Source organism: Hemitrygon akajei, chromosome 11 (genome assembly GCF_048418815.1).
Source record: "Hemitrygon akajei chromosome 11, sHemAka1.3, whole genome shotgun sequence".
NCBI classification, from domain to species: domain Eukaryota; kingdom Metazoa; phylum Chordata; class Chondrichthyes; order Myliobatiformes; family Dasyatidae; genus Hemitrygon; species Hemitrygon akajei.
The window spans coordinates 52862723-52879578 of NC_133134.1; the positions used below are offsets into that span (position 1 = coordinate 52862723).

General features: G+C 42.3%; 1 protein-coding gene and 1 pseudogene across 1 annotated transcript in view; both read right to left on the minus strand.

Annotated features, from left to right (window-relative positions):
* Positions 1–359: 359 nt before the first annotated feature.
* LOC140735619 (SUMO-conjugating enzyme UBC9-like) lies at positions 360–8437 on the minus strand (annotated as a pseudogene).
* Positions 8438–16456: 8019 nt separating this feature from the next.
* LOC140735620 (BTB/POZ domain-containing protein KCTD5-like) overlaps positions 16457–16856 on the minus strand; it is a 64251-nt gene continuing 63851 nt past the window's right edge. Inside the window, exon 6 of the mRNA XM_073060872.1 lies at positions 16457–16677. Coding sequence (XP_072916973.1) covers positions 16648–16677 — 30 coding nt within the window. The 3' untranslated portion in view covers positions 16457–16647. The remainder of the gene's footprint in view (positions 16678–16856) is intronic.

A 16856-nucleotide genomic window follows, 5' to 3' on the forward strand; every position in this document is an offset into this window, starting at 1 on the left:
AGATTCACTCGTGTTGCCTTTAAACTCCAGAACCTTCATTCTGCACAAAGCATTATTTGACAAATCTTTGAGTTAACTTATCTGCTTTTCAGTGTGACTTGAGACATTTTGATTGATCCATTACCAATGGCCATAGACACTAATGTGCCCCGTCACTCACACTGTCCACTGCAACATTTATGGCAGATGTTTGGCATTGTCAAACATAGTTGTCAAAATATCTGGTAGTGGAGGCATTATTTTACAGTTTATTTGAACAACCCAGAAACAGCACACATTTAAAGCCCAAACACACTTTCCTTTCATTCATACAAAAGATTTCAGTGAACAATGAAGCAAGGTACCAGTTCAAATGAAAGGATGTTCTAGTTTTGTTTATTTACAATGCTTTTGGGACGGTATTATATCACCAGAAACATCAGCAACCATCCGATTTCAGAAATTAACCTACTATTTCCATCTCAGCCGCTGTCAGGTGAAAAGGCATGGCACTAAAAAGGTAGGCGATCAAACCTCTGGCTGGTTGTCAGTTAAAAAACAATTTATCCAGAGCTATAAACAGAAGCAACAAGCACACATACAGCATAATCCCATGTCACAATTTTAGGGGAATCTGCAGATAGTCATCCCCTCTTTGAAAGGAGCTTTGGGATAGGAGCAATTCACTCAAGGAAAGCAGTTTAGTCTAGGAAAGTAACCAGCAGAAACATTAAGAATATTTTTGTACAAATCTTTATTATCCTCTAAAGACACATGGGGACAAAAGGCTGTAAACAATGGTAATGTTTCACAGCTTATGGAAGAGAGTCCTTCCAGCCCAATTCCTTGTGGAGCAAGTCTCCCAAATAGACTGCCATATCGACACCAGAATCATGCACGGTATTTTGTTTATATGCAAATGGCCAGTAACGGTATTACCATCTAGACTTGTGCATTTTGGAAATTTAAAAGTTTTAGCATTTACAGCTCTTGGAAGATTAGTTTACTCCTTATTAAAATAAGTGTATTTCTTTATAATTGAACCATTAAAAATACAAATTGATGCGGAGACCAAAACTAGTTCGGAGAAAGTAAAGTCAACAAGCACCTGGCTTGAAGCGACCAACATTCATTTTTGCAATAGGTGCCAATGACAAAAGCAAATAAAACACAGATTGCAGGGCTAGGCAGTGGAAAACAAATGGTTCCTGCTGGAAAGAATACACTGGGCTTTATAAAACAAAAGCCTACTTTTAAAATATGGACACTTCCCTAAAATGATAAACGGTCTTGCTGTGCCATTCCTTGTCCTCTCCATTGCACAATCCACTCTGATACACCTTTATGTTGGTGCAAACCGCAGGGCCTGCTCTCGAATCCTCTTATCATATTCTGCGTTGTCCTGACTGTAAAATGAACATGCACACCATTACCCATGGGATTTTACTTAAAGTTATGACTTATATAATGCCATCCAATCATCTCAATTGACAAAGGTTTCACCTGTTTATCCACAAGGGCTGGGTCTTCCTGTGGATAAATAGACCAAACTCCAGCTTCGCCTGAAGAGTTCACATCCAGTCTAATATTAAACTCTTAACACAAACATTCACTTCAAATCCAAAATGTACAACACAACAGTGCACTACAACCCAAATCTAACTGATGCATCATGGCCAAAACCGCATTTTGATAGAAGCCTTCTAGGTTCATGCCAGTGAGAAAAGGCTAATCAAGCATTCATCGTAACCTGCTTGGAGAAATGAAGTGACCTATGTTCTATGCAATGACTGAAGCTGGCTGTATTAACTACTTGATTCATGATTATGGTCTGAAAGTTAAAGGATTCACTCTGAAATGCTTGAATTGTCTAGGTATAGAAGGCTGCAGATTGGTAAAGGGGATTAGTATAGTTGGGTGGAATAGATTGCTGCCCTCATTTCTGTGCTGTATGATTATAAATAGAAGATTCTGTGTGACAGCACTGAAGATGTAGCCAAGTCAGCAGTACCTTAGGCAAAGAAAACCATCCCAGACTTCCAAATCGTGAGGTCCCCAAAGCTTACATGAAGTGCCGCCCAAGCAATACTGTTCCCAGCCACTAAAACAATACCATTTACCAACACCGGTATATTGATCTGCCCATATCCCTAGGAAGTAACCTGATTTCACAGGTTAGATCAGACATCATCCTAGTCAAATCTCCGCACAACCAAGTTTATAAATTATTAGCGATGTTGGAAATGTAAGAGCTGATGCTTACCAGTAGATCGTGTATGCTTCTGCTTGAGCTGGGTCATGAACATTTGGATCATTTAAAAGTTCTTGAATGCCTAATAATATCTGAAGAAATAAAGGAAAATGTGAACACTGTGTATAACCTTCATAGCTCAATGGCAGTTCTCCTGGATTGAGCAGGAGAGAAAGTCTAGTCAGATTAGTTAATTTACATCAAGATCACAGGGAGATCTTTAAACTGACAAACATCTGGCAGACTGGAGAATAATCTCATGGAAAAAAAAGACTATGCACTGAGCACCTGAACATTTCCATAAGCCTTGCAAGTGTAAAGGTTGCAGCCACTTCCACTGGCAACCCATTGCACAATTAGTAATTTGGAAGATTAACCAATTTGCATTGAGTTACCTGTCAGAAGATTATCAACCAGGACCTTTCCTTTCTTGATGTTAGCAAAGCCATTTTGACCAAGTTAAACAGGTCAGAAATTTTCCATGAACTACCAGGTAGGGAAAGAACCCCATTGAGATCACCACACAACAAGTGGTAATGGCCACTTTGTGCTGCCCTCCTAGGTGACCACATTGAACTTGGTTCAGACGAAGAATGAGGCAAATAAATCACCCAATGTCACCACCAGAAAACTGAGCTCTGCACTTGGAGAAACGACCAGTGTTATGACTAAATGCCCTGTTCTACTCCATTTCATGTCAATCTAACCTGTTTGATGGTGATTGCTGGCCTCCAGTCCTTTCCTTCTTCTAGAATTGAAAGACAAACGGTTCCTGATGGATATACATTTGGGTGGAATATTGGTGGTTCAAACTTGCCTTACAATAAAAAGAAAAGGTTAAAAGTTGCACAGCACCCACAGATAGTATGGCTCTATTACCATTAATTCTTCTGTCCACACACATGCAATGTATCCAATGAATAAACAGATTACATCATCACAGCACTGAACTCTCACTATTCAAAAGCTGGAAGTTACAAATTAATATTCAGTCAATGATCCTGAAATTCATAAGAGGCACAATTTACAAAAGCAGGTAGGTCATGCTAATCTTTATAAAATACTGGCTCAACCTTTAAGAATTCTGGGTTCACTGTCTTTGAGATAGTGCAGATAAGATTTGGCAGGGTGAGTGTGCTGAGTTACTGAGTGATTTATGTTCAAAGTTAAGAGTGGAGAGCAAACCCAGTTTCCCCTTGTAAAGGAGATTGAGAAGAGATTTTACAGATGTACAAGGTTATGACTTGTTTATCTAGGGTAGGTAGAAGCATGCTAATCCCTTTATTGGATGCTCCAAAAGCCCAGACACACATTAAAGCTTTGGGCAATAAAAGGGGGATAGTACAAAAGCAACTTTTTCAAAAATACAAAAGGAAATTTGACCTTTAATTTATTTTCTGCAAAGTAAATCAATCTAGGCTTTTAAAGTGCAATGGAATAAGCAATTAAGGATGATCTGCACCAAACTTTAAGAGAGTCTAACAAGACTTTAAGAAATTAGCACATACATATTGGCTTTCAAGACAATGAATGTAAAATGAATGTATTTGGCACAATGCAACTGATTAATGGCCTTTCAGTGTTCATAGTCATTGGCCCCAAGCATCAGCTTTGTTTCTTCCTCCACAGGAAGTTGCCCGACTTGAGAATTTTGCCTTTATTTCATGATTTCTAGCATCTACAAGTTTTTAAAAAAAATTTCAATTTAAAGCAATGGACCTGCCAGCTCCTGACGATTAGATAGACAGACAGAAACAAAAGACTTACATTTCGGTGGTGACGAGGGATAATCATCCTTGAAAAGCAGTCGCAGTTTAAACAGGCCTCCCTCCCAAGTTGTCTGTCAGAGCAAAAAGCAAGGCGGTTTTACACAATTTATTGCACTTACTACGTGAAGTGAGGCCTCGGCCAGTATACTTACCCCTTTTTTGCCTGGAATCGCACACTCCCAGTTCAGCAGGTTCATTGTGCCATCTGGATTCTTCACAGGCACGGCCACAAAACCCTGCAGAAAAGACGAGAGTTGACAGGACTCGGTGGTACTCCGAAGGAGGCAGCACTGAAAACCACTTCCACCCTGCAATCCTCCAGTTGCATCTCCAAGATGCCAACAAATAAACTGCCCCAAAAGACAGCAATACTCAGTCTCGGAATAAACACAACTTACCACCTCTAAATAATAGTCAGCCCAAATAATAATGCAGGATTCCAATTTCCCCACAAATCCAGAGAACATGGAGGCAGAGCCAAAAATACCTAGGCAATCTTCGATCACCTGGCAACTTGAAGTTGAGTTGCCTGTGTTTGAAGAACTTGATCTCCACCCCCATCACGATCATCCAGTACCCTGGTCAGACCCCACTTGGAGTACTGTGCTCAGTTCTGGTCGTCTCACTACAGGAAGGATGTGGAAGCCATAGAAAGGGTGCAGAGGAGATTTACAAAGATGTTACCTGGATTGCTGAGCATGCCTTATGAGAATAGGTTGAGTGAACTCGGCCTTTTCTCCTTGGAGCGATAGAGGATGAGAGATGACCTGATAGAGGTGTACAAGATAATGAGAGGCATTGATCGCGTGGATAGTCAGAGGCTTTTTCCCCAGGGTTGAAATGGTTGCCACAGGTTTAAGGTGCTGGGGAGTAGATACACAGATGTCAGGGGCAAGTTTTTTTACTCAGAATGGTGAGTGCGTGGAATGGGCTGCCAGCAACGGCAGTGGAGTTGGATACAATAGGGTCTTTTAAGAGACTTTTGTATAGGTACATGGAGCTTAGAAAAATAGAGGGCTATGGGTAAGCCTAGTAACTTCTAAGGTAGGGACATGCTCGGCACAACTTTGTGGGCTGAAGGGCCTGTATTGTGCTGTAAGTTTTCTATGTTTCTATCCAGGCATGAGCCCAGGGCAGTCACTGACGGACCTAATTAAGAGCTCTTAAAAAGCTGTTACAAGCACGACAAACTGCAAGATTCTTTCAATTACCATCCTTACACACTTGCTGGGTTTTACCCTTGTTGGATGCCATTGAGAAATTCCCAGAAAATATAGTGGCTAATACAGGGTGAGCAGGAGTTGTGTCCACATGACTTGGAAGAGTGGGAAATGTTTGTCCTAAGTCTAAATACAAATAGTTGGTTTTTCGATGAAAATAAACTTAGATTTTATGTGTTTTTCCAGAAAGGACTAGAATCTTGCTCTGAATATTCCATTTTAATAAAAATTAACTGGAAGATCCTGGAACATCTTCTTCAGGCTTTCTCCATTTATTAATTCATAAACCATCCATGGTCACAGGAAACAGCCTAGCCTTTCATTCTACATTACTCACAGGATCAAATGCAACCGCAGCCACGAGAACCACCCACAGAATTCTTATAATGACACAATTTACCTCAATTACACAGATCTTTATTTTTATTTTGATAAGATGTACATACATAACGTGGAACAGGCCCTTCTGGCCCAATAAGCTGCATCACCCAGCAACCCACCTTTTTAACCCCAGTCTAGTCACAGGACAGTTTACAGTGACCAATTAACCTACTAAGCGCCATGTCGTTGGACTGTGGGAGGAAACCCATGCACTCACGCGGAGAGTGCACAAAAGCTGCGTTACAGGCAGCGCCAGAATTGAAGTCTGAACTCCAGAAAGCCCCGAGCTGTTATAACATTGTGCCAACTGCTACCCTACTGTGGCACCTGATCTGTTCACATTTGAAAAGCAAGGAGTCATCAGCAATAGTCAGCAAGGCTTTGTGTGTGGAGATAAAGTTGAGTGTTTCTCTTCCTCCACTCACCCCCCCCCCAAAAGAAGCAACCCAAGAGTATTGACAAGACAGTGGTTACATGGATTTTAGTGAGACTCCCTTCACATGAGACTGCCAAGGCAAGACCACATGGGATCCAGGAGGATCAAGCCAACTGGAAACTAAATTTGCTCAGTGGAAGGTGTCAGAAGGTCTCTTCTCACTTCAGAGGCCTGTCACCAATGGTTACACCACAAGGATTGCCGCTGGGCCCCACTATTGCCACTTGAATGAGAATGCAGGAAACAAGCTCACAAATGGCAACAAGATTGGAGGTGTACAGGTAGTCCCCGAGTTACGAACGTAACCGACTTACGACAGCTCGTACTTACGAACCGAGGAAGGAGAACGCCGTTCACCATTTTAAGTCGTTGCCATTGACACAGTGTTGAGTGAGTAACTTTGTATTTGGCTTAAATTTTTCTTAGCAAGATTCACCCTGAGCCCCCCCCCCCCCCCCCCACCCATTCAGTCAGCTAGTGGCGCAGTGAGATCAGCACCGGGCTCGAGAACAGAGGTTCCCGAGTTCGATCCAATGACAGACCGCTCCCGTGCCAGGTTGATGTCGATCCAGTGACTCCCGTGCCATCCGTGCCGGGTTGATGTCGAGCTTGCAACTTGACATCGTAAAAAAAAAACACTGCCACCTCCAATTTAAATTCCCACGCGGAATATTGTGGAGGATCGAATACCCAAACCAGCACAGCTCCCACTCGTCCCATTTACCTGTCTCAGTGTGGTGGACTTTAGGATGTGGGGAATTCAGTGCGGTGGTCCTTAGGACCCGGTGGAGCTCGGAACCCGCCGCCCGCAGAGTTTTTGTTCCATTGATGGGAAACTATCGTGATTGAAAATAAAGTGGAAATAATAAAAGCGTTTGGAAAGAGGTGAAACGCCATCGGTCATTGGAAAAGTGGTTAGCTACAGTCAGTGAACAACCGAAACAATTTTAAAGGATAAAGTGAGAAGAATGGAGCATGTGAAAGGCCCTGCCCTGATGAAAGCTACACTTATTACTAAGCAGGTTTAAATATTGGAATACATATGTTTCTTAAGTGTTTTATATGCATAGAAAGGTAAAATATATACTATATACAAAGACAAAACCATTTGACTACTTGACGCTAAATAATACTGGACATACTTGTTCCGACTTGCGTACAAATCCGGCTTAAAGACGGACTCAGGAGTGGAACTCATTCGTAACCTGGAGACTGCCTGTAGTGGACTGTGAATCCAGGAATAGAGGGGAGACTGAATTAATTAAGACTAGTGTAGTAATGCACTTTGGAAGTTAAAGAAAGGTCAGGGTATTAACAGGAACTGTAGGGTTTGGTGTAGCATTGTAATACAGAGACACCTAGAGGTACAAGTGTAAAATTCCTTGTAAGAGACAACGCTGGTAGCAGATAGGGTAGTAGATAAGGTAGCTTTGTATTGCACACCTGCACTGAGTAATAGAAGACTCGGGGCTCGCATTACAACCGTACAAGACGTTATTGAGAGTACACCTAGAACGCTGTGCACAGTGTTGCAACAATACCACAGGATGACTGTGATAAACTACAGCATGCAGGTAAGCTGCACGAGGATTCACTGCATAGAGGGATTGAATCACAAGAAAATGGATAAACCTGTGAACATTTTCTCTGGAGCAAAGGAAGGGAGGGGAAGCCTTATAAAATTATGAGGGCATAACTGAGTCACGGAACACTACAGAAACAGATCCTTTGGCCCACCCAGTCTGTGCCCAACTACTAATCTGCCTAGTCCATCGACCTGCACCCAGATGTTGACAGTCAGCTTCCCCCCCCCACACCCACCCCAAGAACTCTGCAGGGGTGTTTAACGCTAGAGGGCATAGGTTTAAGGTGAGAGAAGGATTTAAAGGGGACCCAAGGGGAAGATTCACCCCCTGCCTCATAGAGAAGCTGGGGTGGAAGTGGGTACTTCTACAGTTGTGTCTTCAGGTATCTCAAGATTTAAAGGTACACAGACAAGTACCTCAATGGGGATTACAGGGATGTGTGTGATATACATAGGCAACAGGACGAGCTCAGACAGGTACCTTGGCGAGTAGAGCCAAGTTACTGCAGGCTAGTTTATCTGAATGTGGTTAAAGCTTGTCAATTCACAAACAACTATCCTTACAAACTTCCCACCTCAAGAGCAGTAGGGTGTCATTATTTTAATTGTACATTCTGAAGCCACACTCCCACATCCAATAACCTATTTGTCTTATATCAATCTCTGCCACATTCACGCCAAATATCTAGCTGAAAAATATTTCTAGTGAACTCAGGAACAAAACTTTCAGTGCTGGTATTAAAATACGTACAAAGGGATGGTCCTTCCGCCATGCTTTCCTTTCCTGGAAAGACGATTCAGGGCAATGCCTGACATTTTGTCCGAATTCCTGGGAATGGGAAGAAGAGCAGGCAGACTCACCAATGCTTATATCAAGCTATATTAACACAAACTTAACTCTTTCTCCCCCCCAAAAAACCACCAACGACTCCCATTTCAATCTCCCTCCGTTCTGCAACAAGCTGTGGATAAGGTTATCAGGGAGCTCAGGTAGGTAGTCATAGTGGACCATTAAAAAAGGCGATTACTGGGTAGTCCGGAGACAGTTCCAGTGTTTGTGGAACGACAGCTTGGACTGGATCATATTCAACGGGCTGGAAGGGGGAAAAAGATGTCCTGAAATCCTAGACAACCATTCGCCATCACCGTAGGAGGGTGCGAGCCAGATTTATGGTGATACATCTCATTGTTTAACATCCTACAAGCAAGCTGCAGCCTCAGAACTGAAGAGCACGGCCACAAACAATCCGTTCAGCAATGAATGACCCGGTCAGGGCTGCAGGAGGGCCGCCAACGTCCGTTTAACCGCACCCCGGAGATGGAGTGGTCGCTCAACGAGACCCGGGCGAGGGTGGGTGGGGGGTCATGCCTAGCACCTCCCGTTAGCCGGACCCTCGCCTCCTCGTTCACGGCACTCGGGCTACAGCCGCCGCCAGAGGCCCGGGCTCAGTTCGGCAGCTTCGCCTCCCTCACACGTGCCTTGTCCCGGCTTGTTACCAAGAGCACCCCCTCCGCCTACCGCGAACGCTGCTGCTTACCTACTTTTCCCACTCTCTCCAGCGGAGCCACCAACGCGGTCGGAGGACCGAACCCAGTCTCCCGCAGCGCGAACACTTCCGCTCCTCCTGACCTTTCAACCAAGACGGTGACCTTTGACCCGAGGCCAGATTTCCCGCCACCCCTTCCCTTTCTGAAGTCAGGCCGGCCGCTGGGATCTTGCTGTGCACATTCTCCTGAGGGAGGTCCCGGCCTGAAGCGTAGACATTCCCCTGCACAGTCGCTGCGTTCCTCCAGCACTGTGTGTGTGTGTGTGTTGCTCCTGCAGAGGCTCCTGTTTGGAATCTTGCTATGCCACCCTCACTCAGTTCGAACCGTCCCGCCGCGAACCCACTCCGCCCCTTCATGCGATTTACAGTCCCTGTCACTGTCAACTGAGTGGGGATTTTTTGGGTTGGTGTCCGTCTTGTTCCGGACTCGATTTTCTGTTATAAATACACAAAATAGATTTCTTTTCCAAGAATAAACCTTAATTTTCTTTGAAAAGATAAACTTTCCCCCTTAAAATAGCAAATGTTTGGAAGCAGAAATCTCCAGTTAGTATTTGTTGTCATTCAGTTACTGGACATGTTGGACTCTGTAATCTCGGTACACTTACACCCACTGCAATCAATATTGCCGTGTTCTGTTCCTGCAGTCTAATACCCAACACCTTTCCTGCATCCTTGCACTTCGGTGACGGAGTCTCTGTTTACATCCTTGCCGGTTGTGAACATAGTCACTATAGTGTAACGCAGCACAGAAACAGGCCCTACACCCAACTGGTCCATGGTAATCTTGGCATCCTCCCCACTACTACCAGTAGCCCGCGTTCGCCCCTTAACCGTACAAACCGCCCCTCCCTTCCATGGAACTATTCAAACGCCTCTTAAATGTTGCTTTTACACGCTCCTTATCTGTGTTCTGTAGTTTTGGATTCCCCAACCCAGGTGAAAAGTTTGATGGTTTGTTTACCTTCTCCATAGCCTTCATGATTTTTATAAATTTCTAAGAGGTGGCCCCCATTCTGCTACCCTTCAGGGAGTAAAAGATCAAGCGTGGCCAACCTTTCCCCATAACTCAAGACCCTCGATCTCATGAATCTTTTCTGCAACCGCTCCAGCTTGATAAAAGTCTTTCCTAGAACCGGATGACCAAAAATGTATATAAATTTGAGGAAGGACATTCTTGCTATTGAGGGAGTGCAGCGTAGGTTCACAAGGTTAATTCCCGGAATGGCGGGACTGTCATATGTTGGAAGATTGGAGCGACTGGGCTTGTATACACTGGAATTTAGAAGGATGAGAGGGGATCTGATTGAGACATATAAGATTAAGGGATTGGACACGCTGGAGGCAGGAAGCATGTCCCCGCTGATGGTGTGAGTCCAGAACTAGAGGCCACAGTTTAAGAATAAGGGGTAGGCCATTTAGAACTGAGATGCGGAAAAACTTTTTCACCAGAGAGTGGTGGATATGTGGAATGCTCTGCTCCAGAAGGCAGTGGAGACCAAGTCTCTGGATGCATTCAAGAGAGAGTTAGATAGAGCTCTTATAGATAGCGGGGTCAAGGGATATGGGGAGAGGGCAGGAATGGGGTACTGATTGTGTATGATCCGCCATGATCACAGTGAATGGCGGTGCTGGCTAGAAGGGCCGAATGGCCCACTCCTGCACCTATTGTCTATAATACTCCAAGTAAGGCCTTTACAACTGTTGTTGGGCATTTAATATTTCAATAATATTACTGGCTGGTGGCTTAGTGGCATCAGCCTGGACTCTCGGAGCGAGGGGTCCTGAGTGCGAATCGGCTGGCTTCTTATATGCTCTCCATCCGTGCAACAGGGGTGTTGAGTGTTGAGCTAGCAACTCGACCCCATTAAAAAAATCTTGGAGAGGGATGGGTTCCGCCAGGTTTCAGATGCCCAAGACACGATGAGCAATCACCAAAAGGATCGCTGCAAAAAGCTTGTCACGACGGCACCCTGACTCCTCCACCAGGAGTTAAGGGCGCACACACACGCACAATATTTGAGTAATTATACACATTCTTGTTTGTTGTGTTATATGTATAAATACAATTAAAGTCAACACAAAGTTAGAATCGCATTTCCCGTGTCTTCTTTGGAACTTGTTTAATGTTTTGAAATTACAAAACATAACAGTGGCGACGAGCTACTTCAAAAACTATTCTGAGATGGCTACTGACCAGATGAAGCGCAGCACGTGTTCTTCCGAAGGGAAGACACGATCAAATTTTTCAGAACACGTAAGAATTTATGGGTTTGTAAAGAGTGAGTACTGCGTGATAAGTCCTTGTCATCTCAAAAAAGGCTCATTAGGTATGAACTTCACTTATTAAATCCATGCATCTAGCCACAATTGATTTGACTTCCTAATTGTTTATGTTGTCCTTTAGAAATTATCCCAAATAATCTACTCATAACCAAATTCAGACAAATTAGCCAGCAATTATTTGCACTGTCTTTAAAAAAACCTCTTTTCAGTCCACTAGCTCAATTCCTATCATGAGAGAGGATGAAAAAACTGTAAATAGTGCCTCCACAAATTCCAACCTTCTTGTAACAACCCAGTTAAATTTAATCAGGAACTGGCAATATATCCATTTTCAAAGATGCCAAAACATTAATGTTTTTAGAATATTTATCCCATTGCATATTTTATACTTATTCACCTTATTTAAAACAACCATCATCCTTTCTATTTTTAAGGAATTTGCATGTTATTCACCTTACCCTTGTACCCTACCTCTGCATTTTTGACTATTATGCCCCACATTTTCTAATATTACCTTTTTGCTCTTTACATACTTAAAATTTCTCTGCGTTTTATTTTACTTGCTGGATTTTCTTTCAATGCACTCTTTGCTTTCCTTTGTTTCATCCCTGCATTTTCTACACCATTCAGATGCATTAAGTTTCTAACATATGCTTAACTTTCTTGCATTCTCTATATACCATGTCATCTAGATTGCTCATTCAAGCAGCAGGGGTGTTGCCCACTTTAGATGTTCCTTTTGTCTCAGTCTAGTGGATAGTGTCAGCCTCCCAGTCTGTTGGCACCTGTACTTAGCCAAGATGTCAGTAGATAGATAGATAGATAGATAGATACTTTATTCATCCCCATGGGGAAATTCAGCTTTTTTCCAATGTCCCATACACTTCTTGTAGCAATTGGAAAAAAGCTGAATTTCCCCATGGGGATGAATAAAGTATCTATCTATCTGAAAGTATACTTTCAGTAACTGCGTGAAGAGCTCTGGGGCAAATTCAGCATTATCAGACAGTGTGAACATACTGCATACCATTACACTCAGACCAAGGGATGGGTTTTTATTTTGTTCAGCCAAATCCAGAAATTTACATAAAAACTTTCAGCTTATCCAAATTTATCACAAGAAAATGAAGCAAACTTTGGAAGAATGATCAGTAACAGTTTAGCTTACAACACTCTCCGTTGATTGTAATCTGATCCATGGATCAACATCAGTAATTCCTCAATAACAGTTTATTGGATTCAACAACTATACTTTTGCTACTGTAACAAGAAAGGGACCCCCTTTTGACATGCACATAGCCCTTAAAGGATTAATATTACATTATCTACAGCCCTGGACTTTTTGGAGAACAGGAACTGAGCTCTGCATTGCACTGCCTCAAGTGGAATCACAAATAAAGCACGTTATTAACCAACTTTCTCCTCTCCTCTGCTGATACCAGATGGGGCACAGTTTGCAAAGACGGTCAAACTCTGATATTCAGTGTTACTCATCTCTGGTTATTTAAGGAAAAGACACACATGAAACAGTGACCAGAATCAGGCTACTAGTCAGGCTACACCCCACCCAATTTAGATTCAAACTGTAGCCTCCTACTGTCCTTGTGGATCAACCTTACTAATTTATCCTCACTTTCACCAAATTACAATTAACTTATCTATTAACTATAAGTACCTACAGAAATACATTTGGGCCCACCAGCCTATGTCAGTTTTTACCTTTTGTACATGTTCCCATATCCCTTCAACCCCTTGAGACACAAGAGACGTGAACTGCTGGAGGAACTCAGTTGCTCAAGCAGTATCTGTGGAGAAGCACAGTCACAACCAAAACATCAATTATTCCTTTGCCTCACAGATGGTGCATGACCTGTCACCCAGCAGGTTTTTTTTGCTCCTTCAACCCCAATTGCTCTATCTACATATCCAATATAATCTGGTTGGGATTTTCTGCTCAAACCACCAACTTTGTCAATAATTCTACAACCTGAACTGTAATTTCCCCTCTTTTCTAAATTAACTCCCATTTTAATATCTTTGCACTTATACTACAGAATGCCTTTGGCTTGTAATTAATGTTCTACAATCCAAATTTTGTGACAATTGTTATTCCTCACAACAGAGAGCCAAGTCTCTGCTTTACCTTCTCTGACCCTCATTATCCTTCCTGGTGTAGAAATCAGAGCTATGTATAGTACTGTATCATGTGGTCTGAAGCAGATTTTATAAAAAATCACTGCCTTTTGGCTTTTAAGTGTCATGTTTCAAAGGAGTATCCATTTGCTGTGTGAAAACGAACAGATGAAGCACTTTACAGCCTCTGAAACAGCACTGAGCTCAGTAATGTTAGATAATGAGTATTTACAGCTTTTTGTTTCCATTTCTGGTATAGAAAATACTTTCCAATAGTAATTAAAAATGACTGCTTCTTCCATCTAGACCATTTCTTCTGTATGTCTTTTCACCTTGAATACTTAGTCCTTATGTCAATTTCCCCTGCCACATATCCATCATAGATCTTCCCCCTCCCCCCACTGGTCCATGTACCCATATCTCCCCACTGCCATTTTCTAAATTTCCCCACTTCTGGAAAAAAAGGTCATTATCCTTTTCTCTCCCCATAGGTGACACTTGACCTGCTGATCATTTCTATCATTGTTCTTAATTGATTTATGATATCTGCACTATTTTACATTTGAACAGGTGGGACTTGGTTCAGAATGTGAAGAGTCTGCTACAGGTAAAGACTGCACAGAGGAATGCAGATTTTGCAATCTCTGTGTAACGATGGGAGGCTGGATTCTAACCAGCAACTGCAGTGTATTCAGTGTACATTGTTTTGATTATGTAATTCAGGTTGGGAGCAGGATGCAATTACTGATGCACACCACATCCACATGAATCCCTCCATTTAACAAACATCATAGATATGGACGGATGGCAGAAGTTGTCTAGAGATAAGATAAACTTAAATGGCCAGATAGATGGCTCTGGAAGCACGTTGCTGTGGATTTTCACAACTGAAATGAAGTGAGTAGTGTCTCATTGGCTACTTGAATATTCACTGCTCAGCAAGATTGTAATTTGAGCTGTGCAAGGACCACTTAGATTAGAAATAATTTCAAAATTATAATAACACATAACACGCCAGTTAGCCTATTATCTCCAGGCCAGCTTCCAGGGGAGTAATTTCATTAGTTCCACTCCCCTCTCACCTGTTGTCAATTTATTTTCTCTCATAAATACCTATCAAGTCCCCTTTAATTCTTCTTACCATTAACCTTTACTTAGAGGTAGTTTACATAAGTCAATTAACCTGCCGGCATGACTCGGGAGGAAACTGCAGCACCTGGAAGAAATCCATGAGTGTGAGTGAGAGGTACAAACACAGACTGTACTGAGGTCTGCTGCACTGTACAGCAGCGGCACAAAAATGCAGATGCTAGAATTCTAAACTAAAACTGAATAGCTAGGAATAGAGGTCAGCCAACATGTATGGAGAAAGAAATAAAGTTTCACGTCAAGGAAAGGTCATCGATCCCAAATGTAAACTTTCCGCATATTCTACCTAACTTGTTGAGCATTTCCACCACTTTGTTCTTATGAGGGAAAGTGTTGCAGGCCTGCATAAATACCAGAGTAAAGAGTGTTGTGTAAACAAGGATAACAAGGCTTGGAACACCATAAGCAGAGGTAATATTTAGTAATTATTTTTAGAGGGTGTTGGGGACCCTGCCTATCAATTCATTTTCCACCACTTGTCTTTTTACAGGGTATCATTTTATTGCCAGCTAGCATTTTTCCCCAAATGATTAATTTTCCCGTGGCAAGCTGACCAGGAATGGAAGGAGGCCTGGATAGTAAATGCCCTCACATTCTGTTCCCATGTCTCATGGTTAAAAAAAACTTTTAAAATAGTTACGTTGAGAGGGAGGAGGAACACTGAGATTCAGTTATAGACTTAAAACGAGTTCCCTCTAGCACAATCTCAATGCAGATGGTAGCTAAATTGTTTTGTTGAGCTCTTTTTTTTTGTTCAAACCCTGATTGTGGACAATAGCACTGTAGGTTTTAACAGCAAAAATGTGTGCTTAAACATTACTGAAATTGTGACATTCCAGCAAGTCCAAGGGTTGATTTGTTTGGACAATTTTTATATAAAGATTTAAACATATTGAAAAACATTTAGCAGCTTAACCTATATGTATTTAATCTTTAATAATACACAAGAACTCTAAAAAAAATTAATTCTAAAGCATACAAACCACTTCAAACAGTAATTAGTGAGATAAAAAGCAGTAAACCAGGCAATCAAATTGAAAATACCCCCATCTGAATTTAACTGTTTGGTAACTCATTTAATTCCCTGAACAATGAGCTTTAACTGAAGTTACCTTTTCTTGACAAGAGGTGCTGAATTCTTTAATCAAACTTCTTTTGCCCAATCCCAGTCCCTACCAGAGCACCCAGTCCATTTAAACAGCCTATTTACAAGGTACAGTGAGTGATGATCATCCAGCCACTAAACCTGCTTCTTCTCACCACCTACACAACTATTTATAAAGGAACTAGTGTAACCAAAGCAGCTCTGAGTGGAAATGTGTATCTGTTGAACAAGGCACAGCCTTCATTCTGTAATCAGTAAACTGTACCTTAGTTATACACTTGATTCAGGCTCCAGATTTCATTGTAAAATAACAAGCTAATTCTTTTGTAAACAGGAGTTCATTGGTCTAATCCCAGGAGGGAAAGGAAGCATCAGAGCAGCCTTCTGGCCAGGTGAGTCCCTGATATGGAGGTATCAATGCTGCTCCCAGCTAGCACAGACATTATCCATAATCCATAAACATTTCCAAACCCTTGAAGTGTTCACTGTCAGTTAGAAAACACAATTGTAGAGAGAGAGAGAGAGAGAGAGAGAGAGAGAGAGAGAGAGAGAGGGGGGGGGGGTGGTGGAGGGGGAGAGAGGGGGTGGTGGGGAGGGAGAGAGGGGGAGGGGGAGAGAGGGGGAGGGGGAGAGAGGGGGAGGGAGAGAGAGAGAGAGAGGGAGAGAATGAGAGAGATCAATCAAATTTAAAGATTTTGCAAGACATTTTCATGTCACAACGTTCTTAGGTTGTTCTGTTTCCATTTGCATTTCTTCTGAGAGTACAATAACTTAAAATTCCTTCATGGTCAAGGTCAATACTGACTTCACATTCGTGATCCTCGTTCTTGCAGAATCTGTAAGAGAAAATGAATCAATTTAAGTAACCCTGACACCACAGCTGCTTAAATTACTTTGGGTACCAGCTCATGATATACCACAGTCTATAGGTAACATTTGGAGCTAGCTTGTTTATCCTTTACAAAGGAACTGAGCTGAAACTACTTTGTACACTTCCTGTTTTGTGGGGAAGGCA